General features: G+C 46.1%; 2 protein-coding genes across 4 annotated transcripts in view; both read right to left on the bottom strand.

Annotated features, from left to right (window-relative positions):
* kiaa1549lb (KIAA1549-like b) overlaps nucleotides 1–19,686 on the bottom strand; it is a gene marked incomplete at both ends in the record, with an annotated part of 79,777 nt that extends 60,091 nt beyond the window's left edge. The window contains one exon of the mRNA XM_083651106.1: nucleotides 19,449–19,686. Within this exon, the coding sequence (XP_083507232.1) occupies nucleotides 19,449–19,686 (238 nt within the window). The remainder of the gene's footprint in view (nucleotides 1–19,448) is intronic.
* Nucleotides 19,687–25,453: 5,767 nt separating this feature from the next.
* The window catches only part of hipk3b (homeodomain interacting protein kinase 3b), a 63,323-nt gene continuing 62,611 nt past the window's right edge, over nucleotides 25,454–26,165 (bottom strand). For all 3 annotated transcript variants that reach the window (XM_083651101.1, XM_083651102.1, XM_083651103.1), the window contains one exon: nucleotides 25,454–26,144. In XM_083651101.1, the coding sequence (XP_083507227.1) occupies nucleotides 25,606–26,144 (539 nt within the window). In that variant the 3' untranslated portion in view covers nucleotides 25,454–25,605. The remainder of the gene's footprint in view (nucleotides 26,145–26,165) is intronic.

The raw sequence follows: 26,165 nt of genomic DNA, 5'->3' as shown, positions 1-26,165 counted from the left end.
CTCTGTGCAGCAGTGGGCGGGGCAAACAGCACTCTGTGCAGCAGCGGGCGGGGGAAACAGCGCTCTGTGCAGCAGCGGGCGGGGCAAACAGCACTCTGTGCAGCAGCGGGTGGGGGAAACAGCGCTCTGTGCAGCAGCGGGTGGGGTGAACAGACACTGCACTAGTAATAATGAACAAAAATGACTGACTTTTACAGTGCGTGTTTATTCTGTGCTGGAAGCACAAAGATTGTCCTCTTCCTGCGAAATCCAATGGTCTTGTTTGTTTATGGTAATTATAATTATGTCTCAAAATGTATTTGGTAATTTATTCAATTATTTATTATTATTTATTTATTCAAGTTAAAATGCTGCACACATACACATGAGTTGTTGACACCAGTGTCATCAAGGCAAATTCTTATGCATTTATAGTACTGCGAAGTGATGCAGATTCATTCTGTCATTTCTGTTTATAATGCATGCCATTCATGTCGAAGGAAACTGCCTTTCCGGTGCAAAAGCATCATCATTAACAGCAAGGTCTTAAGTGACCTGGTGCTGACATGATGCTGACCTTGATCTTTGGTGACACTGGAGGGAGGGAGGGAGGGAGGGAGGATGAGGGAGAGAGGGAGGGAGGGAGGGAGGGAGAGAGGGAGGGAGGGAGGAAGGGAGGGAGGGAGGGAGGGAGGGAGGGAGAGAGGGAGAGAGGGAGGGAGGATGAGGGAGGGAGGGAGGGAGGGAGAGAGGGAGGGAGGGAGGGAGAGAGGGAGAGAGGGAGGGAGGATGAGGGAGGGAGGGAGGCAACGGAGGATTACAAACAACTGAGGTGCGATAAGCCTGGTAAGCCTCAGGATTCCCTCGGTAATCCACACATAAGTCAAACAGCAGTATGAGAATGTATTTACAGTAATACTCTATGACAATGCTGTATAATCTAGGGTCAATAATGTATTTGTTCAAGTTTCACCTGTTCATTGTGGAACGACCGCATCGTGGATACATGCCTCCGCCAACAAGTGAGCAGTGGACATGCATGTCTGTCCAGACTTTGACGTTTGAGCCAAATGAGAAGAAATTTGTCAAGGTGTTACTGATATATCGTGTTAACGAGCTGGAAAATGGCGTTTGAGAGTTCACAGTGACCTTGACCTTTGACCTTTGATCACCAAAATCTAATCAGTTCATCCTTGCGTCCAAGTCGACGTTTGAGCCAATTCGGAAGAAATTCCAACGAACTTGGGAATGGCGTTCGTGAGGTCACACAGTGACCTTGAACTTTGAACCTATGACCACCAAAATCTAATCAGTTCATCCTTGACTCCAAGTCGACATTTGAGGCAAATTTCATGAAATTGCGTCAAGGGCCAGGCCTTCCTCAGATATCGCGTTAACGAACATCGGACAGACGTACGGACGGACGGACAACCCGAATCCATAAATAATGCCTCCGGCCTGGCTATCGCCGGCGGATAGAAAAATCCTTTGTACCTTTTTGTTAACTATACATGTTTCTAACAGCCGCTGGGCTGCTAATTCATCTATATGTCTCATAAAGAGGACACCGTACCCAGACCTGAGTGTTGCGCTGCAGGTCTGGGGGATGGTTACGGATATAGCCACTGCCTGAGCCAAAGCTTTTGTCTTTTGAGGGTGGTGCGGGGGGTCCAGGGGGGACACGTGATATATATATAAAACTCACTATTGCCGTAATACGGATATACTCACAAGAGGGTGAGGTGATGCGTCAGGAAGGACGCACGTGTAAGGGGAGCTTACTAGAGCCGTACTCGTTTTAAGCAAGGTTTAGAGGAAAAAAACGGCCTGATTGTCGACGGGCAACAGATGACGCAAGGTACAAGCGGGGGTATGCTTGGCGTCCAAACTGCACTATAGAGGAAAAGAGGACACCGTACCCAGACCTGAGTTTTATGTGTGTGTAGTCATGTTTCTTGCAAACCTAATGAGTCGTCTATAATTTTTTTGCTTTTTTTTGCAACTGCTGCGCCTGTTGCTTAATGCACTTTTTATACTCTTTTTTAAAGTTTTGTTGTGATGCTTTTAAATGTGCATTTTATTCTCTTCTTTTATTCTTTTATTTTCCTTATTTACCATTTTATGTGAAGCACTTTGAATTGCCTCTGTGTATGAAATGTGCTATACAAATAAACTTGACTTGACTTGACTTGACTTGACTATAGGGTGTGTTATCCCATATAAATTATTCCTGCAGCAAACATCAAAGCTCTAGTCTTAAAAGAAACAACCTGAAAACAAAAATCATGACGCCAAGCAAAAGCACAAATTAACTGTAAATGTGTAAAGTAAAATAAAAAAACAGATGAACTTGCCCCCGTATTGATTTTAGATTACCTTGGGGGCTGCTGCTGGCAAACAACTACTACTGAGAAACAATGAGTGTGTGAAAACTATGATAAATGTTTACGTGAAAATATTTCTGCAACATAAGCTCTATTCGTCACTTTATTACAGCCAAATACTTGAGCATCGCACACACACACACACACACACACACACACACACATGCACGCACACACGCATGCACGCATGCACGCACACACACACACACACACACACACACACACACACACGCAAATACACAAACACACAGTCCCTGGGCTGGTGGAGCTCGAGAATAAATGATTATGCAGCCCACAGAATGTGTTGCTTGCCGATGTGCTTGCGAGAGCCAGAGCCGTTTCCAATACATGTATCCATTATTACACATGACTGACACTGTCCATGCTTCCATCACAGCCATCATACAACCTTGACACTTGACGGATGTGCTCTCGTCTGAAGCCACGAGCGCCCTCTAGTGGGGTCGCAAAACATTCTCAAGTCGAAGCTCAGAAAATGAGTGGGCCACGACTCCCACCAGGCCATCCATGTTTGATGCGGGCGGGCACGCTCAATTTTTAAGCGACAGCTGGCATTGCCGGGAACTAGAAATCCAGATGGACACATAGATACCAAGCATGTTATGCTAGCCTGCTGGCAAGTGGGTGGAAATGGCTCCAAATTCAGTGCCATTTTTGACAAAGGTAAATGGGAATAAACTGGTCCCTTGACCTCTCACATCAAGATATCTGAATGAAATAGGGCTCATTAGAACAGCAAGAGTCTTAGCTGTACAGCATTGGCTGACATCATGTCAGCTACATAGGGTTTAAGAGCTCCAGGGTCCTAAAGACACGCAGTGTTCTGCATGCAGTGAAAATACGTTATTCTTGCCTGTCAGAATAACATTTTAACATTCATTTGGGATTTTGGAAGGTGGTCCTGGGCCTTACCTTACAAAAGGTTGAGAACCCCCTGGCTGCACTAAAGGCTTTCTGGTGTCATTTAAAGAATGATGGTGTGGACTAGGGATGCACCGATCCACTTTTTTCACTTCCGATCCGATTCCGATACCTGAATTTGGATATCTGCCGATACCGATATTATGCCGATACCAATATTTTTCTTGAATATACAGTATAGGCAAAGATTTGGCCAATTAAAGATTTTTTTTTTTAAATATACCTTGCAAAAAGCAGACAAAACTAAGAAAATATACAAGGCAAAGAAGGATACTATTATACATGGGCAAATTACGGCCAGCGCCCCCTGTGCGGCCCGCGCTGGAATTGCAAGAAATAAATAAATAAATAAATTCCAATTCCAATCCAATCCGATCCGATCCGTGAATTAGTGCCAAATCGGCACCCGATACCGATATTGGATCGGATCGGCCCCATCCCTAGTGTGGACATGTGTGCTGTCATATGATGGCTCCGTGACAACAACACTGAATCGTCTCGAAAAGCCTCCAGCTATTTTTACAAGAGCGAGCAAGATGGAATCAGCCAAACGAATCCCTCGCTGCCTGCACTCATCACTGCCAACAGGATCTGCTAAAGATATGCTTCCCCTCAGTGCCGTCGAGAGCACAAAGTGATCATGCAAGCCTTCATTCCTTTTGTCCATCATCTGCTTCAGCCTTTGTCATTTTCGGCACACATTCGAAAATCCAATTGGCATTTTCTCTTTACTGTCGTGGCAATCACAAAAGACATGGATGTTAAACAACGATATATTTGGGATTGTTGTTTTTATTTGGCATTGCCTGCGGTTTTTTCCTTCTCCTTCTTCAGCAACTGTTCTAGACCTCACTGTACTTTGTCTCACAAAAAAGTCACAAAATGCTACAAAGTATAGCACCCAAAGTCTTCTAGTAGTCTATAAATCTCTACCTGTCCCTCAAACAAACAGCAGTCTGTTCATACTGTATCAGAGCCAAGCAGAATAGATGTACTGTTCTTGTATTTGATATCCCTGTCGCTCCACACGGGACTGGACTTGTGCTCTTCCCTATCCCCAGTATGATGACCTTGGGGACTTGATGTCTCATAATGACATCCGCTATGAAGAAAAGGTCTGTATTCTATGTGTGTGTGTGTGTGTGTGTGTGTGTGTGTGTGTGTGTGTGTGTGGCATGAAGCCAAATCTAATCATGCTGAGTTGACACACACTTGACCTTCAGTAGCCATCTAACCTACCTCCCTACCACAGGGAAGAGGGGAACAGATAGTAGCAAGCACGCGCACACGCACACGCACACGCACACACACACACACACACACACACACACACACTCCACAAAAATTGAATTTCCCTGACAATGTACCGTGATCATAGATATATCCTGTATATTATATTACATCTGACAAATGAACAGAGACAGTGTAATTCAATTGCTGCACGCTATACTGTACCTCCCATGCGATGTACTGGGTGCTGAGAAGTGTTTCAGCCTAAAAAAAACATTGATGCACTGGATATTAAGAAATGAAATGAACATCGAATAGCTCCATAATTTACTTTTCTTTTGCCTTTATTGTCAGGACAGTATGTGCTAGACAGGGACAGGAAAGCAGGGAGAGAGAGAGAGGGGAGGGCATGCAGGAAAGGACCGCAGGCCAGACCCGAACCCAAACCCAAACCCGGGGCAGCTGCAACGCCCAAATGGCACAAGCTCCATGAGGTGAGCCACCGGGAAGCCCCCTACAATGTGTGAAATTAAACCAAAAGTGATATTCTAGCTCTACATTTGAGCAGGTTAAGGGCTGGCAAAGTGCTGACTCTAGCATGTTCTGACACACACACACCACAAATCTCAATGGCTGTGCTTCTAGCACTCTGAGATGCTGAGACAGTCTCTGAAGACAGACTATAAACCATCCACGAAGGGTGAGGGACTCACTCAGCAGCTCCCATAGCTCACACAGACATTTGCTCGAGTGTATGTGCATGTGTGTGCATGTGTGTGTGTGTGCGTGTGCGTGCGTGCATGTGTGTGTGTGTGTGTGTGTGCGTGCATGCGTGTGTGTGTGTGTGTGTGTGTGTGTGTGTGCGTGCGTGCGTGCATGCGTGTGTGTGCGTGCATGCGTGCGTGCGTGCGTGCATGCGTGTGTGTGTGTGTGTGTGTGTGTGTGTGTGCGCGTGCGCACTGCGCGTGCACACGCAGGTGTAATTCTATGGAGGCAGTGCAGCTACACACTCTGATTATCCCACTAATGAAGTGGCTTGTGGGGAGCGGCCCGTCTCATGTGATGGTTCTCTCAACATGGGATCCGGGGACCAGGGGTCCTTGAAGGGGTCCCAGGGGGTCCCCAGCAAAATTATCAACTTCACTTCAAACTTTTATTTCATTTAAAAGAATTATAGAATGTAGAAGAATGACTATTTTGATCATAGTTTCACTGTTATCTCTCTACATACAATACAGAGATAGTCGTGGGATTCTCCACAAAATCTCATCAATCAATGAAAATATTCTCAGATTTAGGTCTAAAAGACAGAGAGACAGAGAAACTCATTAAATACTAAATAGGAGTCGTCTTGATATGAAAAAGGTTGAGAATCACTGCTTTAGAGCACTGAGCTGAGAGCATGGCCATAAATTAAACACGTGTTACAAGTAAGGTTGTCAAAAGTATCGATAGTATCGAAAAGTATCAATACTAAAAAAAATTAATGGATATAATACTCATTTGCAACAGTTTTGATACCATCAGTGCTTTCTTTGAATGAAAAATCACTGATTTTCCCCTCCCTATCATTGGGTATCTGTTGCTTCAACAAGCTAAACGTCTTCTGGTGGCTAGAGTGGCGGTAATCTGCTGTCCAAGTTCAAAGTTTGATCAGACCTAGATTATGGAGAAGTGTGCGTCTGTCCGTCCATCTGTCTAATTTTATTTTTATGCCTCTTGATGTGTCATCATCCCCCCTTCCCGTGGTATCGAAAATGGTATCGAGTATCGATATTTTCCTGGGTATCGGTATCGAAGTAGAAATTCTAGTATCGTGACATCCCTAGTTACAAGGAATGCATACATTTATGTGAATGAATGTCTTTGCTTGTGTGTATGAGCGATTTCTTTTAATTGTATTTATTTATTTATTTATTTGCACATATTTAAAAACAGAAAAACAAAATGAAAACAACAAGAATATGTGCAGGTAGAGACAGGAAACCCTAGGTGGGTTTATACAGGGTCTCTACCTCAGAAATAAAACCAATAATAATAATAATCTGCACAAAGCATACCATTTAAACAAAAACAAGAGAAAAGAAACAAGCAAATGCACCTCCAAATGGATAGTGTGTGTGCGTGCGTGCGTGCGTGCGTGTGCGTGTGTGCGCGTGTGTGTGTGTGTGTGTGTGTGTGTGTGTGTGTGTGTGTGTGTGTGCGTGCGTGTGTGTGTATGTGTGTGCGCGTGCGTGCGTGCGTGCGTGTGTGTTAAAAAATTCTCCTTCACTCAGGCATATAAGACTGCTACACTGGCACCGGTAGACTCCAACAGTTTGAATGTCCTGAGAGAAAGTGTGATGACTGAGTAATAGGCTTCTAAAGTTCTCTCTCTGACTCTTGACGCTTCACTGATGCTGTCAACCTTGCAGTAAGTAGACTGCCACCTCACTCAACCTGCCGTCTATTTAATTCAAGCGGAATGAGACCCGTTTTAAGAATTCATATTTCTGGGCCTCAGGACACTCCGGTCGATGTCTGTGAACCTGCAGCACTGTTTCCTAAAGCTAGAAATCTGAGTGAAAATCCTTCAATTAGTGATGTCACTGGATGTCAAATCCGTGGCTGATTGAATGGGGTGCTGCTGACTATGTAGAGCCTTAAGATGCTAAATTGAGTTGTCACACCAATAAGGTTTATATTCTAGCACTGCTAACAGATATGAAGCAGAATTGAAACCTCATTTGGGTGCGAGAACTCGCTCAAAAATGTTACGGGTCAACAAATTCAGCGCGTTCGCATTCGTTGTTTATGGAAAAGGCATCCAGTTTCCAGCTTTAGGAAAGATGTGTGGAAATGGCTCAAGACTAGAGGAAAGGGGAAAGATAATGTGTTTTGATTTTTGGGTGATCTGTCCCTTTAAGAAAATATTGGCGAATTGCACTTATGAACCTCTTCAGAACGTAGGAAATGTCCTCTTATGTAACTTCTTCGGATCTATCTTAAGAACGTGTCAGGCCCACGGTCCTCAGATGCCCTCATGCTGTCAGTTCTGATAGCTGTCTCACTTGTTTGCTGTGGTGTGTTAGTCATGTCCTAAATTAGCATGCAAGGCTGATTGGTGTGGTGTGGTGCAGCCAAGTGTGGTGCAGCCAAGTGTGGTGCAGTGTGGTGCCTCGTGTGGTGGGATGTGGTGGGATGGTCAGTCGGTTCTAAATCATCAAGGCCGTATTATGTCCTAATAAATCAGGCAGCCTCTCCTCTCCTCTGCAGAGCACCCAAGCCTGTCCTCAACCCTTCCTCTACCTACAGCTGTAGTGGCCCTCACTATGGCTAGCATACGAACACGCATGAGAGGCCCTCACTATGGCTAGCATACGAACATGCATGAGAGGCCGTCACTACAGCTAGCATACAAACACACATGAGAGGCCGTCACTACAGCTAGCATACAAACACACATGAGAGGCCGTCACTACAGCTAGCATACAAACACACATGAGAGGCTGTCACTACAGCTAGCATACAAACACACATGAGAGGCCCTCACTACAGCTAGCATACAAACACACATGAGAGGCCGTCACTACAGCTAGCATACAAACACACATGAGAGGCCCTCACTACAGCTAGCATACAAACACACATGAGAGGCTGTCACTACAGCTAGCATACAAACACACATGAGAGGCCCTCACTACAGCTAGCATACAAACACACATGAGAGGCCGTCACTACAGCTAGCATACAAACACACATGAGAGGCCCTCACTACAGCTAGCATACAAACACACATGAGAGGCCGTCACTACAGCTAGCATACAAACACACATGAGAGGCCCTCACTACAGCTAGCATACAAACACACATGAGAGGCCCTCACTACAGCTAGCATACAAACACACATGAGAGGCTGTCACTACAGCTAGCATACAAACACACATGAGAGGCTGTCACTACAGCTAGCATACAAACACACATGAGAGGCTGTCACTACAGCTAGCATACAAACACACATGAGAGGCTGTCACTACAGCTAGCATACAAACACACATGAGAGGCTGTCACTACAGCTAGCATACAAACACACATGAGAGGCCCTCACTACAGCTAGTATACAAACACACATGAGAGGCCGTCACTACAGCTAGCATACAAACACACATGAGAGGCCCTCACTACAGCTAGCATACAGACACACATGAGAGGCCGTCACTACAGCTAGCATACAAACACACATGAGAGGCCGTCACTACAGCTAGCATACAAACACACATGAGAGGCCCTCACTACAGCTAGCATACAAACACACATGAGAGGCCCTCACTACAGCTAGCATACAAACACACATGAGAGGCCCTCACTACAGCTAGCATACAAACACACATGAGAGGCCGTCACTACAGCTAGCATACAAACACACATGAGAGGCCCTCACTACAGCTAACATACAGACACACATGAGAGGCCCTCACTACAGCTAGCATACAAACACACATGAGAGGCCCTCACTACAGCTAACATACAGACACACATGAGAGGCCCTCACTACAGCTAGCATACAAACACACATGAGAGGCCGTCACTACAGCTAGCATACAAACACACATGAGAGGCCCTCACTACAGCTAGCATACAAACACACATGAGAGGCCGTCACTACAGCTAGCATACAAACACACATGAGAGGCCGTCACTACAGCTAGCATACAAACACACATGAGAGGCCGTCACTACAGCTAGCATACAAACACACATGAGAGGCCGTCACTACAGCTAGCATACAAACACACATGAGAGGCCGTCACTACAGCTAGCATACAAACACACATGAGAGGCCGTCACTACAGCTAGCATACAAACACACATGAGAGGCCGTCACTACAGCTAGCATACAAACACACATGAGAGGCCGTCACTACAGCTAGCATACAAACACACATGAGAGGCCCTCACTACAGCTAGCATACAAACACACATGAGAGGCCCTCACTACAGCTAGCATACAAACACACATGAGAGGCCGTCACTACAGCTAGCATACAAACACACATGAGAGGCCGTCACTACAGCTAGCATACAAACACACATGAGAGGCCCTCACTACAGCTAGCATACAAACACACATGAGAGGCCGTCAATACAGCTAGCATACAAACACACATGAGAGGCCCTCACTACAGCTAGCATACAAACACACATGAGAGGCCCTCACTACAGCTAGCATACAAACACACATGAGAGGCCCTCACTACAGCTAGCATACAAACACACATGAGAGGCCCTCACTACAGCTAGCATACAAACACACATGAGAGGCCGTCACTACAGCTAGCATACAAACACACATGAGAGGCCGTCACTACAGCTAGCATACAAACACACATGAGAGGCCGTCACTACAGCTAGCATACAAACACACATGAGAGGCCCTCACTACAGCTAGCATACAAACACACATGAGAGGCCCTCACTACAGCTAGCATACAAACACACATGAGAGGCCCTCACTACAGCTAGCATACAAACACACATGAGAGGCTGTCACTACAGCTAGCATACAAACACACATGAGAGGCCCTCACTACAGCTAGCATACAAACACACATGAGAGGCCCTCACTACAGCTAGCATACAAACACACATGAGAGGCCCTCACTACAGCTAGCATACAAACACACATGAGAGGCCGTCACTACAGCTAGCATACAAACACACATGAGAGGCCCTCACTACAGCTAGCATACAGACACACATGAGAGGCCGTCACTACAGCTAGCATACAAACACACATGAGAGGCCCTCACTACAGCTAGCATACAAACACACATGAGAGGCCGTCACTACAGCTAGCATACAAACACACATGAGAGGCCCTCACTACAGCTAGCATACAAACACACATGAGAGGCCGTCACTACAGCTAGCATACAAACACACATGAGAGGCCCTCACTACAGCTAGCATACAAACACACATGAGAGGCCCTCACTACAGCTAGCATACAAACACACATGAGAGGCCGTCACTACAGCTAGCATACAAACACACATGAGAGGCCGTCACTACAGCTAGCATACAAACACACATGAGAGGCTGTCACTACAGCTAGTATACAAACACACATGAGAGGCCCTCACTACAGCTAGCATACAAACACACATGAGAGGCCCTCACTACAGCTAGCATACAAACACACATGAGAGGCCCTCACTACAGCTAGCATACAAACACACATGAGAGGCCGTCACTACAGCTAGCATACAAACACACATGAGAGGCCGTCACTACAGCTAGCATACAAACACACATGAGAGGCCCTCACTACAGCTAACATACAGACACACATGAGAGGCCCTCACTACAGCTAGCATACAAACACACATGAGAGGCCCTCATTACAGCTAGCATACAAACACACATGAGAGGCCCTCATTACAGCTAGCATACAAACACACATGAGAGGCCGTCACTACAGCTAGCATACAAACACACATGAGAGGCTGTCACTACAGCTAGCATACAAACACACATGAGAGGCCGTCACTACAGCTAGCATACAAACACACATGAGAGGCCCTCACTACAGCTAGCATACAAACACACATGAGAGGCCGTCACTACAGCTAGCATACAAACACACATGAGAGGACCTCACTACAGCTAGCATACAAACACACATGAGAGGCCCTCATTACAGCTAGCATACAAACACACATGAGAGGCCGTCACTACAGCTAGCATACAAACACACATGAGAGGCCGTCACTACAGCTAGCATACAAACACACATGAGAGGCCGTCACTACAGCTAGCATACAAACACACATGAGAGGCCCTCACTACAGCTAGCATACAAACACACATGAGAGGCCGTCACTACAGCTAGCATACAAACACACATGAGAGGCCGTCACTACAGCTAGCATACAAACACACATGAGAGGCCCTCACTACAGCTAGCATACAAACACACATGAGAGGCCGTCACTACAGCTACCATACAAACACACATGAGAGGCCCTCACTACAGCTAGCATACAAACACACATGAGAGGCCGTCACTACAGCTAGCATACAAACACACATGAGAGGCCCTCACTACAGCTAGCATACAAACACACATGAGAGGCCGTCACTACAGCTAGCATACAAACACACATGAGAGGCCCTCACTACAGCTAGCATACAAACACACATGAGAGGCCCTCACTACAGCTAGCATACAAACACACATGAGAGGCCCTCACTACAGCTAGCATACAAACACACATGAGAGGCCGTCACTACAGCTAGCATACAAACACACATGAGAGGACCTCACTACAGCTAGCATACAAACACACATGAGAGGCCGTCACTACAGCTAGCATACAAACACACATGAGAGGCCCTCACTACAGCTAGCATACAAACACACATGAGAGGCCGTCACTACAGCTAGCATACAAACACACATGAGAGGCCCTCACTACAGCTAGCATACAAACACACATGAGAGGCCCTCACTACAGCTAGCATACAAACACACATGAGAGGACCTCACTACAGCTAGCATACAAACACACATGAGAGGCCCTCACTACAGCTACCATACAAACACACATGAGAGGCCGTCACTACAGCTAACATACAAACACACATGAGAGGACCTCACTACAGCTAGCATACAAACACACATGAGAGGCCCTCACTACAGCTAGCATACAAACACACATGAGAGGCCCTCACTACAGCTAGCATACAAACACACATGAGAGGCCCTCACTACAGCTAACATACAAACACACATGAGAGGCCCTCACTACAGCTACCATACAAACACACATGAGAGGACCTCACTACAGCTAGCATACAAACACACATGAGAGGCCATCACTACAGCTAGCATACAAACACACATGAGAGGCCGTCACTACAGCTAGCATACAAACACACATGAGAGGACCTCACTACAGCTAGTATACAAACACACATGAGAGGACCTCACTACAGCTAGCTAGTATACAAACACACATGAGAGGCCCTCACTACAGCTAGCATACAAACACACATGAGAGGCCGTCACTACAGCTAACATACAAACACACATGAGAGGCCCTCACTACAGCTAGCATACAAACACACATGAGAGGCCCTCACTACAGCTAGCATACAAACACACATGAGAGGCCCTCACTACAGCTAGCATACAAACACACATGAGAGGCCCTCACTACAGCTAGCATACAAACACACATGAGAGGCCATCACTACAGCTAGCATACAAACATGCATGAGAGGCCCTCACTACAGCTAGCATACAAACACACATGAGAGGACCTCACTACAGCTAGCATACAAACACACATGAGAGGCCCTCACTACAGCTAGTATACAAACACACATGAGAGGCCCTCACTACAGCTAGCATACAAACACACATGAGAGGACCTCACTACAGCTAGCATACAAACATGCATGAGAGGCCCTCACTACAGCTAGCATACAAACACACATGAGAGGCCGTCACTACAGCTAGCATACAAACACACATGAGAGGCCCTCACTACAGCTAGTGTAACCGAAGTGAATCAGCGTTGATTCCTCGTGAGTCCAGTGTGGTAGCGAGTGGATTGGTTAAACTCACTCCCCAGTATAAAGGCATGTTAATCAGCTCCGCCAAGGGAGCTAGCTCTCTTGGTGGAGTGTAGTGTCTTTGACTCCCAAGCCGCGGTTCGTATCCACCCCTGGGCAAGCCCTTAACATGGGTTGCTGCAAGTAGCACCTACACAACGCCGTTACACTAGCATACAAACACGCATGAGAGGCCCTCACTACAGCTAGCATACAAACACGCACGAGGGAGCAAACGAGAAGGGAATGAAAGATACAGAGAGGTATTGAGGTACAGACTCAGAGAGGGACTGTAGGGTAAAGGGAGACAGCTTAACACATGCACGCACACAGTCGCACACACACACACACACACACACACACACACACACACACACACACACAGCAGTCCCAGGTTGCAAGGAACTATGAGGGATAATGCGAGGCAGATGGTCCGTGATGCTAATTATGGTAGAAAGCCTGTTTCTCTTTCTCTATCATGACATCCACCGGTGCTGTGGAGGTGCTGCTTGCTGTGTTCATGGCGATGATGCAGAAAAGTCTGTTGACATTACTGAAGACCTGAACAGAAACAGACTAAAAGCAACCAACCAAAAGCAACCTATAGCCGATGTGGTGGACAACAATTAGTAATTTAGCACAACGTTTAGTACAATACCTCCTAACAGTGTGTCTATTGCCTTTTACCAGTTTCATTTCAGGTAAGCCAGATGTGTGCGTTATGCTGAATAGGGCTAGCACACTCTGGCTGTCAAAACATCAGCAATAGATAAGAGAGTCGGAGAATGTGAATGGATTTTCTTTTTTTTATCCATCACTGGTTTTCTAAATTGCCTTTATGACTTTGATATTATTTTGGATACTTTGATTGACGAGGTCGAAACCTTATATGGATCCCTGAAAAACGTCACGCTATGGAGAGAGCGGCTCGAAACACGCACGCACACGCACACGCACAGGCACACACACACAAGCACACAAGCATGCACGCACGCACGCACACACACATGGAGTGGAGAATTGCTTTCTGAGATATATCTTGTGTCGCGTGCGATGTTTCATACTGTGGTGTGTGTGTGTGTGTGCGTGCGTGCGTGTGTGTGTGGCTGCAGTTCCGCACATACAGTATACACCAACTGCACTCTTCCACCCGTTCTACCGCTCAAAATGTCTACAGAGCTGCCTACCTACAACTGTCAGATGTTCACATTCACAATCAAAGGGAGGCTTGTCCTTAGAAATAAAACAGTGTCATGGAAATTGCCACCTTGGGGTACAAGAGCTCTTCAGATAAAGAAAGTGACACGAGCAGCACTCACAGGGATATAGCTCATAAGCTCATGAACAGATACAGACAACCCTTTCTACATTGAGTGTACACACACACACACATGCACACACACGCACGCACACGCACACACACACGCGGGCGCACACACACACACACACACACGTCCACAAGGTAAGTCAACGCAGTGTGGTGAAGCGAGGGAAATAAATAGCGTATCATGTCCAATATGTACTACTGAAAACCCAGGGCTTACACAGGTCATAAGGCCATGGGTGAGGGCATACACAGGTCATCAGGCCATGGGTGAGGGCGTACACAGGTCATCAGGCCATGGGTGAGTCATGGACAGGGCATACACACTACACAGGTCATAAGGCCATGGGTGAGTCAGGCCACGGGTGAGTCATGGACAGGCCGTACTTCAACATTGAACACTGTGACAGCCTTGAAATGGCTCAATCAGACAAAGGTAAAGAAACTGCGAGGTCCTGAACGACACAAAGGAAGAAAAGCAATCTGGACTCAGGTGTATAATCAAAAGGAAAATGTCAAGTTGTGCAGCATCCTGGTCATTGGAGACCTGTGACAGTCATTTCATGGATAGAACCTAGATTAATGTACATGGCAAAAACGGTTTTGAATCCTCCTGTCATCTCTCTTTTCAATTAATTCTTAACGAGAAAGTGATGACTGACAAGAGCGCTGGGATAAAATCTCACCCGGCAGAGGCCTGCCAGGTTAACCCCTGTCAAGAGCAGCTTGTCAGTGCTCATCATGAGCAAAGGGACAGTTGCAAAAGGAGCCGATCATGATCGGAGAACATGGGAGAAACATTGGATTCTGGATGGAGCAAAAATGCTATTGGGATACGTTGCTTATTTTAGTGCTGTAGCAGCTGATGTGTTTGGTTTCCGACTTTCTGTGACCGTCTGCTGTATCATGAAGAAAGCGATAAACCACACGAGAGATATAGAGATCATGCAAGTTAATGAAATATACAGAGTACACGAGGAAACGTCATCTTTGGACCCTGATGATTGCCCAGGATAGGTTGAGGATGAAATGATCATTTTGTGTGACAGAAACTGGCGTTCCCATGGAAACAATGTGTACTGTAAGGGAGGAAGCTTGCCGCACCAAAACACCAAAGCTGTTTTTCATTCATAAAAAAAAACTATGCACACAAACACACAGAGGTAGTTTCGAGTTAAAGGGGGATATCAGTGAATTTCAGATTTGAAATGCAGTATATCAGAGTGTGGTTTGATCCTTAATAGGGCTGCAACTAACGATTATTTTCATTATCGATTATTTTCTTGATTAATCGATTCGTTGTTTGGTCTATAAAATGTCAAGAAAATGGTAGCAAATGACGATCAGTGTTTCCCAAAGCCCAGGATGATGTCCTCAAGTGTCTTGTTTTGTCCACAACCCAGAAGATATATTCAGTTTACTGTTATAGAGGAGTAAAGAAACCAGGAAATATTCACTTAAGAAGCTCGAATCAGAGAATTTTGACTTTTTTTTTTTCTTAAAAAATTACTCAAAATGATTAATTGCTTATCAAAATAGTTGTTGATTATCTTTCTGTCGATCGACTAATCGATTCATCGATTAATCGTTGCAGCTCTATTCAGCGTGTGGTTTGATCCTTAATGGACGACTGCATCCCATATACAGAAAGACGCTGGAAGAGTTTGTCCGGCCCCCTGATCTGTGATGTCACGCTCCGGGAAGAAATCATTGAAAAAGATGGAAACAGCAACAATAACAATCCCCATGTTAATTAATTATGCACATTTTCTGTATTTGAAAAACCAGTCGTGGCACTACTAAAATACACTATTATGGACGTAGTCTATTTACCATTTCTAGAACTGTAGCAGTAGCATTGTTGTTCTTGTCCACAAACGCTAACTGGAGCGGAGCGATCCAACACCAGAACACCTACAGGTGAAGACTTAAAAAGGACTGCTATACAAATATGGCTCAGGTGCTGCTGCTGTAGTTGCGTTTAAGAATGGATGTGCTGACTGTGAGAGGGAAGAGGAGAGAGGGGAGGGGGGGGGGGGGACACTCTGCTACTGTAGCAGTGCATCAGCAGACTACAGCCACTACTACACAGTTTTCACACTGTAGGCAGGTGATAGGAAACTGATGGTGGCTACACACTTAACCGTTGTCAATAAACGCAAAACATCGAGAGATATAATTTGCTCATCTGTTTCCATGTCATTTGTATTCACAGTCAAAGCCCTGTCAGACTGTTTGAAAGCCATAGGCTACAGTATCGGCTACTTTATATAGACTATAGTAGTGATGTAGGTAGTCAGGTGATAGAGAAGGTATAGCCAGTTCAGTGGGCATGCATGCACTGGCTAATTTTGTCATGTCTTGTAAAGTTCTCTCATTTCTAAAAAAAGGGCTCTTCTTCACTGAAGGGCAATTATCTCGGCCAACTTCAGCCGAGCTGCCTCGCCTGCCGCTAGAGACAGAGCTGCCTCGCCTGCCGCTAGAGACAGCTGCCTCGCCTGCTGCTAGAGACAGAGCTGCCTCGCCTGCTGCTAGAGACAGAGCTGCCTCGCCTGCCGCTAGAGACAGAGCTGCCTCACCTGCTGCAAGAGACAGAGCTGCCTCGCCTGCCGCTAGAGACAGAGCTGCCTCGCCTGCCGCTAGAGACAGAGCTGCCTCGCCTGCCGCTAGAGACAGAGCTGCCTCGCCTGCTGCTAGAGACAGAGCTGCCTCGCCTGCCGCTAGAGACAGAGCTGCCTCGCCTGCTGCTAGAGACAGAGCTGCCTCACCTGCCGCTAGAGACAGAGCTGCCTCGCCTGCTGCTAGAGACAGAGCTGCCTCGCCTGCTGCTAGAGACAGAGCTGCCTCACCTGCCGCTAGAGACAGAGCTGCCTCGCCTGCCGCTAGAGACAGAGCTGCCTCGCCTGCTGCTAGAGACGGAGCTGCCTCGCCTGCCGCTAGAGACAGAGCTGCCTCGCCTGCCGCTAGAGACAGAGCTGCCTCGCCGAGCTGCCTCGCCTGCCGCTAGAGACAGAGCTGCCTCGCCTGCTGCTAGAGACAGAGCTGCCTCGCCTGCCGCTAGAGACAGAGCTGTCTCACCTGCTGCTAGAGACAGAGCTGCCTCGCCTGCCGCTAGAGACAGAGCTGCCTCGCCGAGCTGCCTCGCCTGCCGCTAGAGACAGAGCTGCCTCGCCTGCTGCTAGAGACAGAGCTGCCTCGCCTGCCGCTAGAGACAGAGCTGCCTCGCCTGCCGCTAGAGACAGAGCTGCCTCGCCTGCTGCTAGAGACAGAGCTGCCTCACCTGCCGCTAGAGACAGAGCTGCCTCGCCTGCTGCTAGAGACAGAGCTGCCTCGCCTGCTGCTAGAGACAGAGCTGCCTCGCCTGCTGCTAGAGACAGAGCTGCCTCGCCTGCACCTAGAGACAGAGCTGCCTCGCCTGCTGCTAGAGACAGAGCTGCCTCGCCTGCCGCTAGAGACAGAGCTGCCTCGCCTGCCGCTAGAGACAGAGCTGCCTCGCCTGCTGCTAGAGACAGAGCTGCCTCGCCTGCCGCTAGAGACAGAGCTGCCTCGCCTGCTGCTAGGCCTGCCGCTAGAGACAGAGCTGCCTCGCCTGCCGCTAGAGACAGAGCTGCCTCGCCTGCCGCTAGAGACAGAGCTGCCTCGCCTGCCGCTAGAGACAGAGCTGCCTCGCCTGCCGCTAGAGACAGAGCTGCCTCGCCTGCCGCTAGAGACAGAGCTGCCTCGCCTGCTGCTAGAGACAGGGCTGCCTCGCCTGCCGCTAGAGACAGAGCTGCCTCGCCTGCCGCTAGAGACAGAGCTGCCTCGCCTGCCGCTAGAGACAGAGCTGCCTCGCCTGCACCTAGAGACAGAGCTGCCTCGCCTGCCGCTAGAGACAGAGCTGCCTCGCCTGCCGCTAGAGACAGAGCTGCCTCGCCTGCACCTAGAGACAGAGCTGCCTCGCCTGCTGCTAGAGACAGGCAAACACAGTGGGCTCCAGTATATATGTCATTACTGCTGACCCAGATGCTCTGAAACACTGTCTGTCCTGTGTGGATGGCCTGCATTCCTACACTGACTGGAAGGCTCATTATAATGCTCAATAATCATATTTAATGACATCTGCCATCTAAATGAACCTGAAGTATATATCAGACAGTGGCATGATGGGGGGCAAACTACTTGGGGAGGGGGGAGAAAGTTGAGGTCGGGGGGTGGGGCGGGTTGGGGGTGTAGCCTAATTGTAGTGGAGGAGCAAGGTCAGTCTGTGCAGCGAAATCCGTTCTAGCAGGGAGACAAGACACAAGACCTGATGGCTTCAGTCAGACTCAGAAGAAGAGTCTGAGGTGAGATAGTTACATCACATACAAGCAAACAAGACCCTGCGCAGTCCAACCTCTGCCCAGCTCAGCAGCTCCCCCCCCCCCCCCCCCCCTCTCTCTCTCTCTCTCTCTCACACACACACACACACACACACACACACACACACACACAGGCTACACATTGCCTACATAGCCTAAGCCTACACACACACTATTACAGCGATGCGGTGTCAGTGAAGAGATGATAGCCCAGTTTTGGATGTACGGAACTCTATTGCGCTCCCTGATTGCGCAAATGTCATCCCAATACTATAACTTGGGCTATAGGTATATTTAGTGTAGCCAATTATTAGCCTATGTAGGTTAGAGGGAGGCACAATGCGACTGAGGTGCCACTGGCGGCGATGGTCCACAGATAGTTAAGTTTTTTCCTAAGAAATGACAGCCGTCCACGGTTCCATCCACACAGAGGAAACATGTATCCGTCAAAATGCGCCGATCTACAGGAAAACACGAGACCCTATGTCCCCCCTTTGATATGATATGCTATGCTATACAGTAGCATACTCTAACTCCAACAAACAGGCATAGCGTTAGCTGGCTATTCACTGAGGTGGATATAGGACACTGTCACATCTGGACCCGAGTGAGGTGTTATGGGTTCCTGGACAAAGATAGGCGACGTGTGCTTACCCTCTGCGGCCAAAACGCAGCGGACGAGAAGTAAAAGCATTCCCATAGACAGCAGGCAGTTTGCCGGCATCCCCCTGGCTGCTCCAGCTCGCCACCTGCTCCTCAAACAGCACCGCTCTCCTCCGGCACGGTGACGCGTCCTCTGCGGTGAGCGGCAGCAGCCATCCCCGCCGGGGTCCACTCCGCTGCGTCCCGCTCCGCGGTGACCTGTCCGCGCACTCCTCAGACTGGGTGCCATTTGCGTATCCAGTGGATAAGTTGCTGAAGTTTCGGTCGTGAATAATACATCGGATCAATAAATATCCTTGTGTGAGAGCGGGGAAACGGAGCGGTCCCACGGTCTTCGTCGTCTGTCCACACGGCTAGAGGAGACGTCCACCCATCAGTCGTCTATGTGGTGCAGGGCGGCACGCAGTTTGCCAAGGGTTTGACATTAAGCTGCTGCTGCGGGTGAGTCTGGGCTATTATTCAGACATCCTCCAGATAGATGGAGAAGCGTTTGGTGTCCTCAGATGACGTTTCAGCTGCAAATGAAGGAATCGTCTCGGTGGGCCGATCATTTAAAACCTGCACACACAAGTACACTTGCACACCCCTCCCCAACTGGGCTAATTAGCTTACTCTGCTCTTAATTGTTGGAAGTAGTAGTCTATTTGTATGACGACCTCTGCTGGTGCTATGCTTCACTACACTACAATCTACAAACTCAGAGGTAACTCCAGGTCAAGTAGATTAAACATTTTAACTACAGCCTATACAGGCATTAATGGGTGAATATGAAAAGAGCCACATATGATTAATCTTCATCCACACTAAAACAAATATGCACGCTCCAAGTTAATACGATCTTTATTCGGACTACTAACACTACCATAATTGCTGACTAAGCTCTAATTGCTGTGTATGGATATAATGGCGACTGCAGTACACATCATTCTCCGCAAGATGTCAGCAAAGACCCAGAACACAGTATAAAATTGGAGATGAACAGGTATGACATTGCTCTAAAATAATGGATCTTAACTCGACAAGATTTTGCCCAAAATATAGTTAATGCAATTAGTGATATTTAATATATCATTTAGGCCTACTAACAATATCATTATCATGTCTATTCAATGAAATAATGATTAATTGTTGAACTAGTCAAGTTGCAGGCCACCCTGGAATCGCCACAAACAGCCCTGGAGGTCCCCAGACCACAGTTTGGGAACCACTGTGCTGGAGCTATTAACAAAGCCTTTTTATGAATGCACTGCACAAGTTGCTGCGGTCTTATCACTGGGAGTTGTAGTGCACCCAAGACAGGCAATGAATGAACAATGTAAAGAACAACAGACCCAAGTCAGAAAGGCTTGCATCAATAGATTTTTTTTAATTCAAAGTGAATCTTAACAATAATACACCATAAAGTCTTATTTTGACACTCACCAAAAGAGTCACCTGGAAAACCCGCTTAATGTGACAAAGTAGAGAAGGCTTGGTCACACCTAAATCACTGAGAACTAGAGAGGAAACACTATCGCAAACTGTAGACATCACATCCAGAGAGTTAGTTTTCCCAGTCCTCATACTGTCAATATTGCACAGTGCAATTGCTACATGGCAAACTAGTGTAGCACAAAATAAAAAAGGCAAATGAAACAAAATGAAAAACAAAAGCCACAAACATCTACAGGTATTTAAAACAGTAACAGTTCTATTTGATGAGCGATCTAAACAGATGATTCCATAACTTGCAGTGTGAATTAACTTTGAAATGGATACAGATGACCAGAAAACCCAAAATGAGAAACTGAATCAACCAAAACTTATCAGACCAAATAAGGATGAAAGAGTAACACAGTAGTACATTGGACTAATACAGACCCTGAATTAACATCTCTAAAGGATAATACCGCAGTGGAGGATGTTTTTTTTTATATCAATGTCATAACTTTAATAGTAGTAAACTGCTGATTTTATCTGTTAAATTAATCCTAAAGAAGAAGTTATCCTTAAATCCAGCTGTCAAATCATGTGGAAAATGAAAACGTTTAAGATTTCTCTCATCTTGTATAATTTCCCCCCTCTTTTCTATAGGTGTGGGAGAGTTTGTGCAGGCGCATTGCTGGTGAATACCTTTGGAGGAATCAAAATAGATTACATTTCACATGCTGATTATTAGTGGGGAACTATTTCAAGCACTAATCCGCCAAGTTCATGCCTTGTTGTCATAAGCGTTCTTTCCCTAAATTAAATATCAGTATGATCAGTAAAGCATCGAGGGGAAAAAAGCTATTAAAAAAAACACGTATTGAACAACCAATTGTCAAGATGGACTATAAAAAGCAGAGCTCCTCTGACACGGCCAGTGTTACAATGTGTCTAGCTGTAAAGCATATTGTAGCTCCTCTGACACGGCCAGTGTTACAATGTGTCTAGCTGTAAAGCATATTGTAGCTCCTCTGACACGGCCAGTGTTACAATGTGTCTAGCTGTAAAACATACTGTAGCTCCTCTGACATGGCCAGTGTTACAATGTGTCTAGCTGTAAAGCATACTGTAGCTCCTCTGACACGGCCAGTGTTACAATGTGTCTAGCTGTAAAGCATATTGTAGCTCCTCTGACACAGCCAGTGTTACAATGTGTCTAGCTGTAAAGCATATTGTAGCTCCTCTGACACAGCCAGTGTTACAATGTGTCTAGCTGTAAAACATACTGTAGCATGTGTCTAGCTGTAAAGCATATTGTAGCTCCTCTGACACGGCCAGTGTTACAATGTGTCTAGCTGTAAAGCATACTGTAGCTCCTCTGACACGGCCAGTGTTACACTGCATCTAGCTGTAAAACATACTGTAGCTCCTCTGACACGGCCAGTGTTACAATGTGTCTAGCTGTTGCCCCGTTACTAATTTACTATAGGAAGCAACTTAGGTGTACATGCACATAACGTAAAGCATGGAGATTATCTAAGAACACTTGGTGGTGCAATGACCGCACAATGTAAAGTATTGCGTTTGCTGTTCGGCCAGAGTGACTCTAGAAAAAGATCGGTGTTTTGAGTGTGGTATCATTCAAAGGTTTACGCGTGTCGTTTTATTGTTGCGTGCGAGTGTGTCACAGACAGTGGCTGTGGCTGTGTGTGGTGGCTATCTACAGAGGAGAACCACCACCACCTACTCTGAAGGGTCGTCAGAGGAGTACAGGTTCCGGGAATGACAGTGTGATGATGACGTCTTATTTTGAGTTGTTTTCCGAGCGGCCGTTAAACGACTGTTTACTCTTAAGTGGCGGATTGTTATTGGATTCGACGCCTTCCTCCTCTGCTAAGTGGCGAGGCGGTGGAGGAGACCACGACACAGCCAACCCGCCGTCTCAAATTCCCACTTTCTGAATCTCAAGGCACATACACAGTGCTGCTCACACTGTCTCAATTTCAGTAAGGGACACATAACAGCGGCCACAGTTTCACACAGACAAAACATCGTTTCGACATGAGACACTCGTAAAGGGGAGAGCGATCCAAACACAAGGCAGTTGAAAATCACAAATTGTGGAACAGATATTCTAGCCAGAGATAACGTTGAACAGATTAAAAGGGTTGCAATAAATATAGGTTCAATTCCATTTAAAAAGAAAACAAGTTATAAAACATGATTTTGGAACAAAAATATTGGGGCAAAATTAATTTTGAACACAGTCTAATCATCCACACCCATACAAGCTTATGTATGAGTGCTTAGCGGCGTGTGTGTGTGTGTGTGTTTGTGAGATTTGTGGAAACGTTACAGAAGCATATCATTGAACACACTGAATATTGTCTGTCTTCTCACAGTGCTCCTGCAATACATAAGAGAGTATTGGTAGTACACCATTATACAGAACTACCACATCGACAAAGTTAAATCAATCCTGCAAGCTACAGCTTTAGATGTGTACAAAACGGCAATATGAAAACATACAAAAATTAAGTTACATCGATACATCATTTATATGCAGTGATGAGCCCAAAAAGGTTAATAAGGATAAAATACTGATGCCAAAAAACACACACCCCCAAAAACAACAAATGCAACTAATGTCCATTGTCAGCAATACAGTAGTTACAATGACACTCCAAATATGAACGCAAAACACTAAAATCAAAACCACTTCTATTTCAGATAATTAGGGACCTATACAAAAATAGCAACGCTAGGTTTAAACTCAGAGAAATCACCTAATTTCACAGCTATTGAAGTGGCAATCATCATATAGCAGCTTATCTATGATACATTCAAGAAAAAAATTATACGATTTATTCATCGCCCAATAAGCTCGACAAAACCTCAGCCATTTTTAAATACCCTTTTTTTTTTACTGAACCCCATTCTATGACTACAGTATACTTGAGGTCTATGCACACAGAATAGCTACCTTGCTCAAGAAATGAATTACAGTCTTTGGTGGTGCACAAGCAACTTCATTTGAAAGTAAAGACGAAGATTTTACACATAACTAGTCAAATTAACAGAAAAAAATACACACAGCACAGCACATTATATTTTATATATATATATATATATATATATATATATATATATATATATATATATATATATATATATATATATATATATATATATATATATATATATATATTCTCCCTGACGGAATGTATAAAATAAGCAGTTGACATCGATAAGCCTTAAACAAATGTTATAATGTAAAGGGGAAAAGTTAACTCTGTCACACATGCATAAATGAGAGAATTGCACACGATTAACTCACACCTTATCAAGCATCTGTACTAAATAGTCTAGCTCTATAATATATGTATGTCCATATATATGTGTGTATATCAAATACTGCATGGTCTGCTCAGGCTTAGAAGATTCCATACCGTGAATTAATTTGCATTTTCGCCCTCACCTAATCAAAGCCATGCCCACCACACTTCTAAACATCTAGGAAACAAAAAAACACTCAAAACGAAAATACAAAGACAGAAAGGGAAAAAAAAAATCAACAACTATTTCGATTGTATTGCAGTTTCGTCAAACAGTAACAAATACTGTTAGTAATAAGAGTTTCACTAAATAGAAAGTGATTATCAAATAGTAAGCAATACTCAGTACTTGCACTTTGTACACTAGTTCATTCGGGGGGAGGGAGGTCAGAAAACGAAAACGTTGAAAAATGAAACGGCAAGCATTCGCAACAGCAAAGCATGCTGTTCTTCTCGAGAGAACAGAAAAGGTAACTCACTAGTACACACTGAAAACACACACCGACTCCAAAATATAAGCACCGCTATCCGCGATACATCACATCCATGCAGGCTATGCATGGACATATACACAGGTGCATATATAGACTCACACATAGGATGCATCGACTGATTGGAATTTCAAGTGCTGCAGTCCAGTACATTAATATTCATGTATATAGTCATATATAAGTAGTAACATTAACAACCTCAAATATGTAAGGCACTATGGCTGGGGACACTTATACAATGCAGCGAGTCTTGATACACAAACGATAAGAGCATCTTTTCCGTTTACATTTTTCTGCTCATGCAAGACCACATGCAGCGTGAGGAAACGACCCTATTGAAATCGGTTAACTGACTTGACATTTGCAAACACCGAGAAGAAGACACCGAGAAAACGTACAAATACTTCAAACGCAGTACGACATACACTTTGTGGACGACATGTGCATCTGTCAACCTAGAGCTACAGACTGGGATGGCTTTACAAATATGGATGTGTCTTGCACACGCGTAAGAAGGCAATATAGAAAAATAGCTGGGATCAGGGGTGCAAAGTTTAACTATTCAACACCACCCCAATTATTTTACCTGTTTTGAGGAGTATTTGTAGAAGATCCAATGCAAAGATATATCAAATGTGCAAAACACATTGAGTGTGAATTTCTTATCTACTCATTCATTCATATCCATTCAGCCATTCATACATTATTTCCTTCTATCTCTTACCCCGCCCCCCCCCCACCATTCCCCTCCACCACTGGAACTCTGTTTTGTTTTTTTAAAGCTTCAAGTTCAATTACACCCAAGTCTACATGATTCAAAAAAATAGCTTGCTTTCTCTGTGGTTGTGCCATGGTTTTGGAAATGAAAACCATGTTGTTTTGTGGTTGCAGAGAGAATTTCGCCCCTGCTCGCCTCTAGCCCTCTGGTGGTGCGAAGGGTATCTGGGCAGCGCGGCAGTGCGGAAACCACCTGTCGTCGACGCTCAGATGTAGGGGTACTGGTTGATTTTGGTGGGGCTGAGAGGGAAACTGGCGTAGGCAGGCGAGGCGATGTAGGAGTGCGGGGGGAAGAGGGGCTTGAACGGGCCCTGCGGGTGCAAGGTGGGCGAGGGCAAGAGCCGGGGGTTGATGCCCACCGTGACCTGGTGCACGATGCCGCCCGGGTGGGAGATGCTGTAGGTGGGCTGGAGGACGGACCGCGACACCCCAGGGGACGCCAGGATGTGGGCCACCGGTGCAGCCGTGACCAGGGGCCCAGACGGGGGATAGGACAATAAAGTGGGCTGGGAGTGCGGGTGGCCCCCGAGGTGGGGGTGGGGGCCCACGTTGTGGTTTGGGCTGCCGTGGGACAGGGCGAAAGGGTGCCCATGCATGGTGGGAGGGATGTAGGCCTGCGGGCGCCGGTGGCCATAGTTGCCGTTCCATTCCTGGTGGCACGAACCGTAATGCGGCACCTGAGGGGACAAAAAGGAGAA

Source organism: Poromitra crassiceps (genome assembly GCF_964638095.1).
Source record: "Poromitra crassiceps genome assembly, chromosome: 14".
Lineage (NCBI taxonomy): Eukaryota > Metazoa > Chordata > Actinopteri > Beryciformes > Melamphaidae > Poromitra > Poromitra crassiceps.
This window is presented reverse-complemented; position numbering and strand designations above follow the sequence as displayed.